General features: G+C 45.1%; 2 protein-coding genes across 4 annotated transcripts in view; one reads left to right on the top strand and one right to left on the bottom strand.

Annotated features, from left to right (window-relative positions):
* Positions 1-6,863, top strand: part of PDXDC1 (pyridoxal dependent decarboxylase domain containing 1) — a 28,930-nt gene extending 22,067 nt beyond the window's left edge. For all 3 annotated transcript variants that reach the window (XM_065684158.1, XM_065684159.1, XM_065684160.1), the window contains exons 19-23: positions 423-544; positions 2,566-2,658; positions 2,752-2,848; positions 4,080-4,184; positions 4,998-6,863. In XM_065684158.1, coding sequence (XP_065540230.1) covers positions 423-544; positions 2,566-2,658; positions 2,752-2,848; positions 4,080-4,184; positions 4,998-5,260 — 680 coding nt within the window. In that variant the 3' untranslated portion in view covers positions 5,261-6,863. The remainder of the gene's footprint in view (positions 1-422; positions 545-2,565; positions 2,659-2,751; positions 2,849-4,079; positions 4,185-4,997) is intronic.
* Positions 6,864-7,115: 252 nt separating this feature from the next.
* Positions 7,116-13,999, bottom strand: NTAN1 (N-terminal asparagine amidase). The gene is made up of 10 exons (XM_065684165.1): positions 13,846-13,999; positions 12,794-12,896; positions 12,639-12,704; positions 11,924-12,032; positions 10,896-10,969; positions 9,556-9,609; positions 8,779-8,832; positions 8,133-8,230; positions 7,602-7,715; positions 7,116-7,424 (listed from the first exon to the last, which is right to left on the bottom strand). The coding sequence occupies exons 1-10, from the start codon at positions 13,924-13,926 to the stop codon at positions 7,245-7,247; spliced, it is 933 nt and encodes a 310-aa protein (XP_065540237.1). The 5' UTR covers positions 13,927-13,999; the 3' UTR covers positions 7,116-7,244.
* Between the last annotated feature and the right edge of the window lie 363 nt (positions 14,000-14,362).

Here is a 14,362-nt window from a genome sequence, read left to right as displayed (position 1 = left end):
AGCAGCACTTTCACACGGACACAATGGCGCATTATAGCTGAAGTAATGGTCATGTGCTTACTCAGACTCTGATGTCTTTCTAGTCAGCTTTCAGAAATCACGTGCCCTAGAATTGTGGAACCAAGTAACCTGTAAATGGCAGAAAGTAACGAGTTTGAAGCATATTCAACGCTGGTATTATACAACTCCTTGGCTGTCTAAAATACCTGCTGTTTTTCTTGACTAGGTGTTTTCTCTTTTTGAAAACCCACAGGGCTGAGCTTTTTCAGTTGCATCATCAATACCTGTGCAGATACTGTCCTTAATTACCAAAGCATGTGTGTATGCATTCAGATTTCCAGATTTGCAAGCTTGAGCAGTGCAACTATTGTGAGGATGGATTTTTGTACATCACAAAGACTTGATTCTCCCTGTGCTCACAGGTCCAGAATTCGGAGGGCAGAAGAACTGCGTTTACATTGGCATGGTAACTGAGGATCTGGACGTGTCAGAGTTAGTTGAAACTATCGCAGCAACAGGCAGAGAAATAGAAGAAAATTCAAGAGTAGGTATTAATAAATCACAGGGTTTTCCAGAACCTTTATTTTTCCCTTTCCATACTGGCTTCAGGACATGGTTTTGTTCTTTGTGAAAGTAAAAACTGCACTTGCCTGCAACAGACTGTGGAATTACTGTGGAAGTAATAATCTCTGTCAACATAAGGAGAACTTTTGTTTAAAGGTTTATGATATTGTAAGGGTGTCACGATTTATGTTCGTGGTCCTCTCTTCAGTAGTTCTAACGGAAAACTTCAGTAGTATTGAAATCAGTTCATTTTATCACTCCAGTTTAAATTGGCAGAAAAACAAAAAAGGGAAGGGGGGGTGGATTGGAGCTGGTGTTTCTCATCACTGCTAAATGCAGTAGGATCGAGATTGTTTCTATACCAGCTTTAAGGTGAGGCTGTGCCCTAAAATGCATGGAAAAACAATTAAATTGGTAGCTTAAAAATGGAAATTACAAATTACCTGTTGAAGTAATAAAGCTGATGATACAACTAAAGTATTTCATAAAAGCATTTACCTGATGAGAGTTCTCCATATGTTTTAGGAAGTAGAATTCCTAAATTAGTTGCATTACAAATGAACGTCTATCCTTTCATTCCTTTACTGTTGGGCATTTATTTCCTCACCTAAAAATAAACAGAACTTCAGAAACCCTTTGTCTATTTCTGCCCATGGGAATATATTGATTTTGGCAATGAAACTTTTTCTGGCGCTGTTTTCTGGAGACTCTCTGCCTGCCCTTGACTCCTATGCTGCTTTGTGGGTGAGATGAAGGATGTTCTGCCTGTAGAGCATCTTCTGGTTTTTAATTGTAGTAGTTGAGAGATTAGGAATCGAATGTCGGGACATGGGCCACTCTGATCCTGAAGCTTTTAGGGTGGAACAAATAGTGGAGAACTAGGGAAGGTGCAGTCCTTGTAACCAGCTACACTAAATCTGTGGTTCTGAAAGAAGCTCATACTATTTGATCCAAAACAGAAGCAAAACCAGTCTTTGAGGCTGATGTATCATTTAGAGAACTGATGTTTGGTGCAAGAGGGCAGCTTTTAGGAAAAAAACTTCCCTATCAGCACGCCCTGAGGACACACGGGTAAGTACGTTAAAAGGCAGAACCAAAACTCAAGGCAAACATCTTGACTGGACCAGAAAACCCAGTGATGGTTCTCTGTACCCTAACTGTAGTCCTGTTGCACTCCTTTCTGCAGTCAGTACCATCGGGTGTTCAGTTGCTGTGGTGGTCAATTCTGGCTTGCCTCTTCCCCATGGAAAATGAGCAGCTTCCTCATTTTCCTTTGGTTTTATTAACTAACAGTAACCCAGGCTTTTAGCATTTTGGAGGGAGTGCCTGTCAGGTGACTGTATGCCTTTAAAATTGCACTGTGCAATATTAAACCCCGTATTAGGTTATGGAAATTGATCTTTGTCTGGCACAAGACAAAACTGTGACTTTTTTTTTGACTACTTGAGTTTGTTCATTTATTGCCCCTACAGTTCACCCACTGAACTGCCTGTCCTGTGTGGTATGAAACGTCACTGATGCTGGGATCAGACTGGCAGTCATGAGCTACCAGTTAAACTTGAAAACTAAAGCTAAACCTAGACTAACACGTACCTGGTCAGACTTAACTGTGGGGCTGGTTTAAGTCCTGGGTACTTCTGGAAACCAAACTGTGCCCTTTAAACCTAAAAATCCTTCTGTCAGATTCAGCATCTGATGAACGTTTATGTGGTGAGCAGATCTTTGAAGAATTTGGGTCACAGGCTCATTTCCAAGTAAAAGAAAACTACTTTCCAGTCCTGTTCAAACTGACATCCTGTTCTCTGGGTGTGGCTTTTAAAACTCATGCAGTCACCCTCTTCATTCTTTAATTCACAGTCAGAACAAACTAGTGATTGTCAGATACTTTCTTAAATTGGAATAATATCTGACTACCGTGTCTGCATAATCAAAACCTGAACTAAAAAGACAACTTCAAGCCTTAATAATACATTATAAAATATCATTTCTGGTTTTTATTAGCTGTTGGAAAACATGACTGAAGTTGTTAGAAAAGGGATACAGGAAGCACAACTTCAGCTTCAGAAAGCAAATGAAGAACGACTCCTGGAAGAGGTAAGGGCCTAAATGTTAGTTATCCAGTAACTTGAACTAACTTGTCACAATGTGGGTTGTGTGCTCACCAGCCAGTGACTGTGTGCTTTGCAGGGACTGCTACGACAGATACCTGTAGTAGGCTCTGTGCTGAACTGGTTTTCTCCATTCCAAGCTTCACCAAAGGGAAGAACATTTAATTTAACAGCAGGTAGGACTTGGTGCATCTGCAGCCATGTTATGTTGTCATTAGAACTGTTCCCAATCTTATACTGAAATTGCAGCACGCTTTCTTGCGCTGATTCGATCTTGACATAACTCGCCCTCAAGATGCAGAACGTGCTCTTCACTGTTTCTGTGACACACAATAAGTCAGTCTTCTATCCTTACTGTACAGTTCACTTTTTGTTCTTGCATGTTGAGTCACATTAAAAAAGCTGTATTAAGACTTTGGGATTTATTAATAGAGGAATCATTTCTGTGACTTACGGCTACATACTCTGCAGCAGTTTGGTGTTTGGTATGTAAATATGTAAGCTGGCAGGGTGGCTTCCCTGTGTATGTACTCATGTATCCTCAGGGTAGTTGCAAAGCAGCAGTCGTGTTTCACAGTGCTACTGGAACTTGATGTCTCTGATATCCTGCTCAGAGGTATCCTGTCTCTGATATCCTGCTTCTGTGACTATGGTCACACTGAAGCACTGGTTTGCAGACTGGGGAATATGATGGCTGACAAGGATGGGTGGAAACTAGCTGAGGACTAGCATGGACCTGGCTTTGGGGAAGACAGCAATGTATGGAGTGTTACAATGTAAAAGACTATTATTTTACTCATATATTTGTAATTCATGTGTGCTGATGTGAATAGAACTGTCTGTAGCTTTTACATCTTGCAGACTGATGTACTAATGCAGTACTTTCTAAAAACATAAATTTTTACTGTAAAAACTGTGGCAGTCTGAATCTGCCCAAGTGTCTGTTGGCCCCAGAACAACAGCCCAGCTGTCTGTGTGTCTCTGAATTAAGTCTTCCTGCTGTACTGGGGGCTTGCTTTCTGAGTCTTGATGTACCAGTGGGGAGATTCTTAAGATGGAGAACAGCAGGGTTTCCTTGGGAATAACTTTGCCCTTCCATGCGCACTGCCCAACAGCTGGCAGCTGGGACACGTCAGGCCTCCAGTGGAGGAGGGAGGGAGGACAACTGGATGTAGCAGTGTTGTGCAGGGAGCGTAGGAGACATTTTATTCATCTTTGCGTGTCCCCAGCTTGCATACTGGGAGATGGATTACCAGCCAGTGGCAGGTTCACCTCAGCCTGGCACGTGCCGTTTCAGAAATGTGCATTAAAAATAAGATTGTTGCCTACCTTGTCCATGCAGCGGAACACAAAACTGGTCTGGTTTCTGCTATGTTTAACTTGGTGTTTTTTGTTTTTAACCTGCAGGCTCTCTGGAATCCACAGAATCTATGTACATATCAAAAGCTCAAGGAACAGGCACTACTCCACCACCAACTCCTACTTGCAGCCTCACAAAGCAAAGACTTCCTGGTAAGTTTCCATGTCTTAGTTTTACTTTTAAAACTTGCTAAAAAGTCCTGCACAGGAAGGCCCAAGCGATTTTTCCATCTTTTGTAATATCTGGAACTGGAGCTCATCTTCTGGTGCTTTAAGTCCGTCTTTAAAACTTGAATATAAACATGGCATGCAGCAGCACCCTAGTCTCTGTTTTCCATCAGAATTCTTCCTGGGACTGCAAGATGCCATTATCCCGGTAACTGACAACTTGCCCATGGACTCTGGAGAATCTTGCTCTGGAATATTATGAGGTTCTTGAGTTTTAAAAATGAGTGTGTAAACAACCCAGAAGTTTTATTTGAGTTAAAAGCATAAATAATGTATAATCATGTATTTGAGCAACTGCAATTCTTTTGCTACCTAAATGGTTTGTGGACAAAGTAACTCTAAGGCAGAGATCTGTTTAATTTGTGGCACTTTTCTGCACAGTTGTATTAGAATTAATGTAGATGTGAGTGGTGGGAAACCCATCATTTTAACTCACTTTTTCAGCTGGTTTGGCTCCAGCCTGTGATTTCCAGTGCAAGGTTTTACCCTAAAAGGACTTTGTGTAAGCAGCTTGGTTTTCAGTTGAATCTCAACAGCCTCTGTGTACACAGGATAAAGCAGCACCTTGAGTACCAGGCTGTGACTGCAGCTGATGTTCAGGGTACAAGTTTGCACCCAAAACCAATCAGTTTCTTTGCAGTTGTCAAATTCAGGTGCTTTCTTTGAAACTGAACTTGTGTGAACCACACTGCGCATTTGCTCCCTCCATCAGTGCTGTATTCTTCAAACACTTCACAGGTCAGAAAGTCTTTAAAAGGTCTCTCAGAAGTTCTGATGCACTCAGTGAGACCAGCTCCGTCAGCCACTGTGATGACCTGGAGAAGACGGACCAGAGAGCCCCAGCTCTGTCCCCTAACCAAGAGCAAGGACCTTTGGAGACACAAAAACTGGAAGAGCAGAAGGAGGTGGCAAAGGCAACAACAACAGACACTGAGGCCACTCAGAGTGCCCAACCGCCACGTGACTGCACAGAGGCAGAGGAACAAGGAAGTCAAAGATAAAATCCCGACTGTGGATTTTGGACCTTGCAGAGGACGCCCGTGCCCAGGAGGCAGGGCATTAATGATGCATTGAAGATGTGAACAGTGCCACACACTCGTACAGTAATAGCTACTGTAACTTGTTAACTGGGATTTTGCACAAATATAACTTCCCCCGTGGGACAGAGGTTTGTCTTATTGTACACGTGTTACAGTTGCTTTAATCCTCTACATGTCCGTGTCACCAAAGTACTAGTGAAGTTTATTCAGTGCTCATAACCATTTGTAAAAGCAGTTAGCAGTTACTTTTCCTGTAGGAATCTAAGCATGATAATAGCTACTAACAAACCAGTCAACCATGCACATGATTAAGAATACAGTTGCACTCAATAATTGTAAAATGATCTTATTTGATGTTAATACACATTAAAAAAAATCAACTGCCAATTGTTCACCTTTTTAATATCTAAAATCCAGTTTAGCTCCTGCAGAACACCTGCTGCAGTCACACTCGCTCCTTTTGCTGCTGTTTTTCCCCTGTAACCAAGGTTGCCAAAGGGCTGTGGTGATGTGAGTGCAGGGCTGGCTGGGGGAGGCATAGAGCAGGACGTTGCCACCAGCCACCTCCTCAAGCTTGGCCCAAGGTAAGTGGAGACTCTGTGAATGAGTTTTAAGCCTTTTAGAAAGAACTAGTGCCTCTGCATGCTGAAACCTCGCTTCTGCCCCAGAAAGAATCACCAACACACCATTATTTTCCTTTGCACGGCCTTTGTAAACCAAATACTATTGAACACATTTCTGTAGTGTAACTGGAGTTCTTCCTGTTGTGTATTTTTAAAGATAGTTGTAGTAAAGCTTGAAAACCCAATACATTTGTGATGGTTTCAACACTTATTTTTTGAATAACAGCAACTTACCCATGGTAGGAATTGTACAGAATCAAATTCTATAGGTTACACCACAGCACAACTTCATAATGTCTGGACTACTTAATGCACAAACAAAGCTTTGGATAAATCTAAAGTTAAGCTGTACTGTCTTTCTCCCCCCCCCCATATTACCTTAATCTCTTTGCTGCAAACTGTCAGAGCCTCATATGGAAGGAGATCTTTGTAAAAGCTTCCTTTCCCCAAGGAATTGGATTCTGAGGAAAACCACCCCATCCCAGTAGAACTGGATACAAGGACTGTACTTTGCCTCACTGGTGTTTTGGTTGGGTGTTTCTCTTCCCCCCAGCAGGTACATGCACATCACGATGGCTGTAACAGTAGCAGGACTGTCTTTGATTGATAATCAGTGAAATCTGGGGGTGTTGCGTTGTTCTGTCTCTGATCTGGCACTTGGTGCCATGAACAAGGGTCATTTTGCTGTTGGGGTTATTTATGTAAATCAGCATGCAGTTTCTCTGAAGTGCAAACACAATTAAGTTGCCTGGTCTTCCTTGTGGGTTTCTTTGGTGCAATGAAGTATGTTAATAAGAGTAATTTGTTGGGGATAACTTTATCCCCACCAAGATTAATTTTTAATGTTTTTATATTTGGAAGTGTTAAACCAGTAGTTTTGTTGGAATAAGCTTCATTCTTTAGATACTATCTGAATGTTTCAATAAAGATTCTTCAAATTATTACTCTTGCATCAAGTTACTGCTGCAGGCCATTTTCCTACAGATCAGTGTTAAGTGTATGCTGCTTGCCATCATTTAGGGTGGAAAATCATCATCTGCAGTACTCACCAGTGTAACAACAGACCTCCTTACCCTCTCAACACTGCTACCTCTCTGTCTGTGCCCACTGAATTACAGCATTGGAGCAACGGAACATAAATTCTTCCTCCAAAGCAGCACTGTCTCTTACGTAAGTAATGCAGAAAAAGCAAGTTCCTTCTGGCAAAATACTTTATTTTGAAAAGTGCAAGACACTGGCGTTGGTGACCAGCAGTTCTGCAACATACAGATCTGCTGGCACGACTGTGCTTCCCTAAAGCAGTCGTGGTGTTTGGTTCCAGGTTAGATCTTGTCAGAACAAACCTGTTCCCATAACCCTTCTTCGTTTTTTTTGTAGATGCGAGGCTTCCTGTCAGGAAACAGGGAGCGAGATGGAAAGGGGTGTTCTTTTAGAAATGTTAGTGTAGATCTAATGTGGGAGACAAAGTGGGGCGGCTCAGCCAGGGGCGATGTGGAAAGATTCTGAAAGACAAGATGGGAGCGAGAGCTGCTTGATATTGAGCACAAAGTTCTCCATTATTCTGCCTTTTAATAAGACAGTATCCCCCCTTCCCAGCAACACAGTGGGACAAGTTTTGACAGAACCTACCCCTCTCTCTGCTCAGCTAGAAGGGGAAAAAACAAGACAGTGTCAGGTACCTGTAAAATCTGTTCATCATCTTGTTGCAACCAGAAATCCGCATGTGGGAATGGCCTCCAGAAATAAGGCCCAATGTGTAGTTGTTCCATCTTCGCATCATAGATGTTTGTCAGCTGTAACAACACAGGAAGCTTGAGTTAGAGAAAGGCCTACACACCAGCAAGAGCCAATGTGTGCACTTCATCTTGAGGGCCTTAAGCTGCAGCTTCTGTCTTGGATGCTGCAGGCACCAGCTCAGCCCCACTTCATCCTACTGCACCAGGATTAACCGGTTCTTCTGACAAACACCACATGGAACTCTAGCAACAAACCCTCCACAGCAGGAGCAGGATGGGATTATGCCTGTGGCCTGAATCTCTTTATGTAAGCTACCCACTGGGCTTCACGGCACACGGGAGCTATACTGCACAAGGCACAGTCATCTGGTCCTTTGCCTCTGCCCTTCCATCCTTCTCCTTTAGTGGCAGAACACCACTAAAGCGGTCTCCCAGCAAAAACACCCTTTACCCCTCCCTGTTATTTTTACTCACCGTTGCTCCTGTTAATACGTGGGCTGAACGCAAATCCTCATCTGGCCCTTTTTCTGGGAAGGTTGCAGGGAAAATCTCTGCTGTTTTGACATTCACAGCTGGCAGGAAATAAGAGTTTAAATACAGAAACAATTAATTTTTACAGAACTTGTTTCAAATGGCCATGTCCCCAGCACAACTGCATAGCTGGAACTTTAGAACCCACCAAATACTATTCAGTATTTCTCAGTTCCACAGACCCCTGACCATACAAGAGCTTATTTCTACTTCCTTTACATTGGCAGCATTTCACTGTTCCAGAAGGACATTTTCAGAGATACTGAAACCAATCAGAAAAAGCACAGAATGAACAATGAAAAGAAGGTGGACTTCCAACCCCAAAGGCGGGGCAGTAGCTTCACACTGACAAAATCCTAAGTACAGTTCAATGAAGTAAAATCTGCTTGTACACGTGCACAGCCACTTCCATGTGTGCACCCACCTCCCTGGGCACCAGAAGAAAACTTCTACCTGTACCTACACCTCCCACAGCAGCACTTAACTTTTAGAACAGGCTTTACCCAGTCATTAGCAGCTGTCCATTTACTATTGGAATGTGAAAAGCAATCCAGTTACAAAAACATAACTGAATTCTAATTTAACTCACCTATTCCGTAAATGATTGGAAAGTGAATATCCTCTTCTTCTCTGTCATTTAGCTCTGTAAGAAAAGAAACCAGCTGTCAGACTCACTGGACTTTGGATTTTTTTTCCAAGCAGCATTCATACCAAAGAACACTGATGAATACTGAGAACATGATGTTGCCAAAAGAGCCATGGAAAAAGGTGGTTCAGGTCAGCACTACCAAGCCTGGGACCTGGATAAGAACTCCTTATCTCCAAAGAGCATGGCCAGTTCCAGCCAACAGCTGCTTCACTTCCTTCACAGGGAATTTACAGGGAGAAACCCACAGTAAGTTTCAAAGCTGTACATCACCAACAGTGCTAAGCTGCAACAGTGATAAACAAGGGACCTGAACACAACAGGAAGATAAGAACTTCTTCCTTTACATGACATTGCATGCTATGGATGAGTTTATGAATCCATATGGACCTCCAGGAAGGAAATCAGAGGTCCCCAAGGGTCATTCTCAGCTGCCCCTTAAGACACCCACCAGTGCACAGCCTCTTTCAACAGGACAAAGGTGGTGAAATAAACTGGTAAGAAGCACGGGCACTTGGTAAGCAAAGAACTTTTGCTGCATCGTCTATCTGACATCACCACACACACCACCAGCAATAAACCTTGAAATTATAAGTCGCCATGGAGAGCTTGTGCTGCTCTTTGTTACAGGACAGATGAAAAAGCCATGTGTGGAAAGACCCCTGCTCTTCTATTTCAGTGGCAAAAAACACTTCAAAACCCACAAAACCATTTTCTTACCTGTTACACAGAAAGTCACTAGATGAACATCATCTGGCTGGAGATCGAATGCTCCTACAGCAACAATGACAGCAGCAATGGGTAAGACTGACTGGAGGCAAAGCAGGTGATGTACATAGACGAGGGGCATTGCCAGTGCTTCACACTGCGGGATGGTGGCAGATCCCTAATGCCCTGGCCCTAGATAAGGCAACAGAGCAAAGAGTATCTGGCAGACTTGCTGCAAACTATGAAGTTAAAGCTGCAGCTACTAAATGTATTTAGATGTATTTAATGTATTTAGAGAGAGCAGCCACTTGTAATGGCAAGAACATGCTAGAAGTGTTGTGCCACCTCCTCCTTTTACTGACACTGGCTTAGCTCTGGCATCACAGCAACTCTGCTTTAGTTCACTAGTCATTTAACAGCTTGTATTTAAATTTATTTGCCTCACATGTTACATATGTAGTGAGCAAAACCAGTCTTTCATTAGCTATGAATTAACTTTGCTTTTCATCATCCCACACACTGGGAAAAAGTAACAAACAACTCTCTTTCAAAGCTGTAACAGCAATATGGTGTTATTGTTTCAAATTGCTTGAAAATCATTAGGTTGAAAGAAATACATTAATCAAAATACTTCATTCTTTACAGAACCCTCACACACCATGTAGCACAGGTACCAGGAATCAATGGTGCAATGGCCATGGGGGTGCTTCCCAGGGCTTTTCCCAGTTTGGTTTTCCTTCTTGGTCATCCCCTTGGCCACCTCCCTCCACTCCTGACATCTGCCCTGGCCCAGCCAAGGCCCCTCCATGCTCAGGAAGTGCTCAGCACAGGCCAGAGCATGCCCAGGGAAGCTCAAGGTGCTTTACTTTTCCCATTTGTTTGTAAAGCACCACAGTGACTTCTCTGGACTAGAGGTTTTACAGACACAGCATCTTTCAGCAGACAATTCCAAACAATAACTGAATTTTCCCTCATCACATTAATGAATGGTAACTGATGAAGTCACTATGCGTATAGATTTAGACAGTGACAACACTTGAGTGAGATCATGCAGCGTATCGGCCGCAGATCTGGGGTCAAGCCCAGCTGAACCAGCCCCAGTTCTAGAGGCCAGAATATAAGCCAGGAAGAAATGGCAAGTTTAGAGCCTCCATCCCACACACCAGCCACAGGAGAGGCTCCAAGTCCATCCCCTCTCCACACCAGGTTCTCAAGTAAAGAAAGCACCCTTCAAAACAAACCCGGGTCTCTTTCCATTCAGTGAGGGGGCTCAGATTACAAACAAGCTTTACCCAAATCCAATCAGAACTGGGTTTTTTTTGGACATGAGAGTGGAAAAAACATGAACTTACTAAGAAGCTGATTAGTAAGTTTTTGTGATAACTGCCTATCATCATTGAAACCTCCAACTAGGTGCACTTCCAGCCTAACAGAGATGGAATAACAGGAAACAGCAATTAAAAAGACATCCCAAAGTGAACAGCTTTACAAGTTAATCCCCCCCCCAAACTGCAAAGCAATCATCAGAGAAGCCTCCCTGGTTACAGTCCCATGCATCAAGCTGGCCTGCATTCCAGAGCACGTTACAGGAACTCACTCTTGACACTTCAGGGATCATCCAGGCAACAGCACAGATCAAGAGGCATTACACACATGCAATCCTCTCCAGCCCCGAGGTATCTCCCATGGTCGGCACCTCTGATTTGGACTGAACGTGGTAATCACCTTTCAGTTCCCAACAAAGGGTTCATTAAACAGGAAGAGTTTTGCCCCTGTGACCTCCTCATAACTAGTCTGGACCATGCAGCAGGGTTCGCTCTGAGCAGTGTCTTTGTAAAGACAAGTCCTGAAAAATCATGAGGTTTTCTGAGGTCGTATCTTCTGAGCAAATTGCTTTTTGGAAAACTACTGTGGCAAAATCCTTCACATCCAGAAAGGACCTGGTTTGCTAAATTCTGTTTCCGAGCTTTTTTGCCCCCCACTGTCCTGTCCCCCCCATTTTTATTTATTTCTTTTTTAAATTTCCACATGCACTTACAAGACCATCAGCCTGGAAGGAAAAATATAAAACCAAAAGCAGTTCTTTGGAAAATTTCACATATCTAAAACCAAAGTTAACTGGGAACCAGTAAACACAAAACCTCACAATGACATTTTACAGAGACACTACTCGGGACAGAAACCACTGCTAAAAATACCCTCAAAATCATCAGTTAGGAAATCACTTTCACTTTACATTTACACGTGGTTCCCAATCAAGAGCTATTTCCTGCACAACTGCTGTGTTTGAACCCCATAGGATCACATAAAAACCCCCCACCTTACAAACTGCAGTAACCTTTGTGAAAACCAGTGCAAAAGAAGTAAGAGCAGAGCTGACCTTCCACATCCTGCGGTGTCAGAGAAGGATTTTACTGAACTCATGATCAGCGACACCTCAGCTTCTGTGTCTGACCCGTCACAGTGTGTCAAGCAGGTGGCTCCACTGCCTGAGGAAGACAAGAGAAGAAATCAGCATCACTGCTGGAGGCTGTTACGTTACCATAATTGAGATCAGTAGCAGTTTGCACTACTGTAGTACTGCAAGAGCTACATCCAGCAGCACACTGCTACTTCGCAGCACAGCTGCCTTCAGCAGAAGATGTGGGCTGACTGAGGCAATAACCTCTCTGTGTGCCCCACCACAAACCCACCAGAGCTCATGTGAAGCACACAGGTGCCCTCTGGACCAGGACCTGGGCACAGCTCTGATGTCAAAAGCTCAGGCAGATCACCAGGATCCTTCCACAAGTTATGCCTCTGTTGTTATCAAACCCTGCAGGGCAAACTGCTGAACACAGCCACCACAGTCTGCAACTGCCTCTGGCCACGGGAGCAGATCAAGTTTAGGATCCACTGAATGAGCAGCCAGAACATGGAACCTCTGACAGCAAACACGCCAATTCTTTGAACAAATTATTCAGTCACCAAACGACTTTTTGAGATTCAAGTTTATATAAAGGCAATTGTAGCTTCTTTTATTAATGTAGCATAAACCAATGCTAATTCATTACTTCACTAGTACAGGTTTTATTCTCAACATCCTTTAAAAGTACCTGTGTGTCGGAGCACAACTATATGGCAGGTAGTTGCATCATCTGATCCAAGAATGGAAACTGAACCTATTTTAAAGGAGAGAAACATCGTAAGAGCTGCGCTCTCACAATCACTGCTGCAACAGAAGAAAAAAAACCTTTATGTTCCTACACACCATCTTTAGGGGTCGTCACTGCAAACTCTCTCTGCTGGACATAGAGAAGACCTTTGGGCTCCACAATTTGGGCAGGCTGACTTCTCAGAAGTTTTGCCTTTTCCTAAAGATAAATGATAACAGAGACTACAGTGGCTGAACCCTCAGGTGTATCCATTACTTGACAGAAACATCACCTCTGAAAAGCAAAGGGATAGGGGTCAGAGAGAAACATACGTATTTTGTGTTATGGAGTACTCTGCATTTTGAGAGTCTTTTGCCTCCCTGCCACTGATCCAGTTAATTGTTAAATCCCATTCCATACACACACAAAACCCTTCTCCTTGCTTTAAGATGATAAAATGGCAGCATAACAAAAAAGCGAGAGCCCTTGGCAAAGATGCATCAGACAGTACCAGAACCGAGCTTGGAAGCTTGATCAGGAAACTTCTGAAACTGAAGTTTCCGTCTTCGACTGCCACAACCCAGCGTATTTATTTAGCGCTCGACCAGAACATCGATTCAGCAGCTTAGTGCAGGGAAGCCCAAATTCCTGGGCTGTGACTGCAGCAGTGCTGTGACAGGGCAGGGAGTGCGTTTCCATCCCGGGAATCAAAACACACCCCACAATTTTATCACATTTCCACCGACTTTCTGCAAAAACTCGTTTTCTATGAAGACGTCTTTGGAGCAGAGACATCCCCCCGGCCAGCTCCGCCCCGCAGTTCCTGGCTCACCGGCAGGATGACAACGCTTATGTACTGCACGGGAGGTTAATACCTTCCCCAGCGTCTTGCACCACGACGTCTGCCATTTCGCACAGAAAGGGACAGCCCGAGGGAGCCGAGGCACCCGCAGCCCGCCCGCCGCGCCCCTCCTCGGGGACATCGGCTGCACTGGCCCCCGTCACCTCGTGCCCCGCCGCTGTCAACGCGCGGGGAACGCGGCGGTGCCCGGTACCTCAGCGCGGAACACCCCAGCCCGGGTCCGCTCCCTCCAGCACCCGCCTCGCCCGGCTGAGGCGGCGGGTCTGCTGCCGGGCCCCGCCGCTCGCCCCCGCGCCGCAGCCTCACCTCGAGGTGCGGGTAGGCGCGGATCATCTCCCCCGTGGGCCGCGCCAGGTCCACCCGCTGCCCGTTAACCAGCAGCGGCATGGCGGGCAGCGCCCGCGCCCCGAGCCGGCTCCGCCTTTCCTCCCGAGGGCCGCGCCGGGCAGGGCGCCGCCGCGCGGGGCGCTGGGAAACGGCGGCGGGGGGCGGCGGCACCGCCCGCGGAGCGCCTGCGGCCGGGGCCTGTGCGGGGTCAGAGGCGCCGGCAGGAAACGCGCCCGGACGTGTCCCAGCCTGCGGCCTCCGCTGGGGAGCGAGGCAGAGCCCCCGCGGCTGCGGGATTATCCCAGACCGGTTCCGTGGCACCGCTCTGCGAGCAGCCGCGGTTACCCGTTAACCCACGCCGTTATCCTCCCCCCAGCAACCACGAACCCGGATTTTCAGACAACCCCACAGCGGCCAGGTTTTCCTTACAGACCGAGTCTCTTCCGCCAGCCGTTCAATGAAAAGCTATCGCGGTGGCAGCGGTTAACGCACGCTG

This window comes from Lathamus discolor, chromosome 6, assembly GCF_037157495.1.
Source record: "Lathamus discolor isolate bLatDis1 chromosome 6, bLatDis1.hap1, whole genome shotgun sequence".
Taxonomy (NCBI): Eukaryota; Metazoa; Chordata; class Aves; order Psittaciformes; family Psittacidae; genus Lathamus; species Lathamus discolor.
Note: the sequence above shows the minus strand (reverse complement) of the source record. Positions and strands in the feature narration are given on the sequence as shown.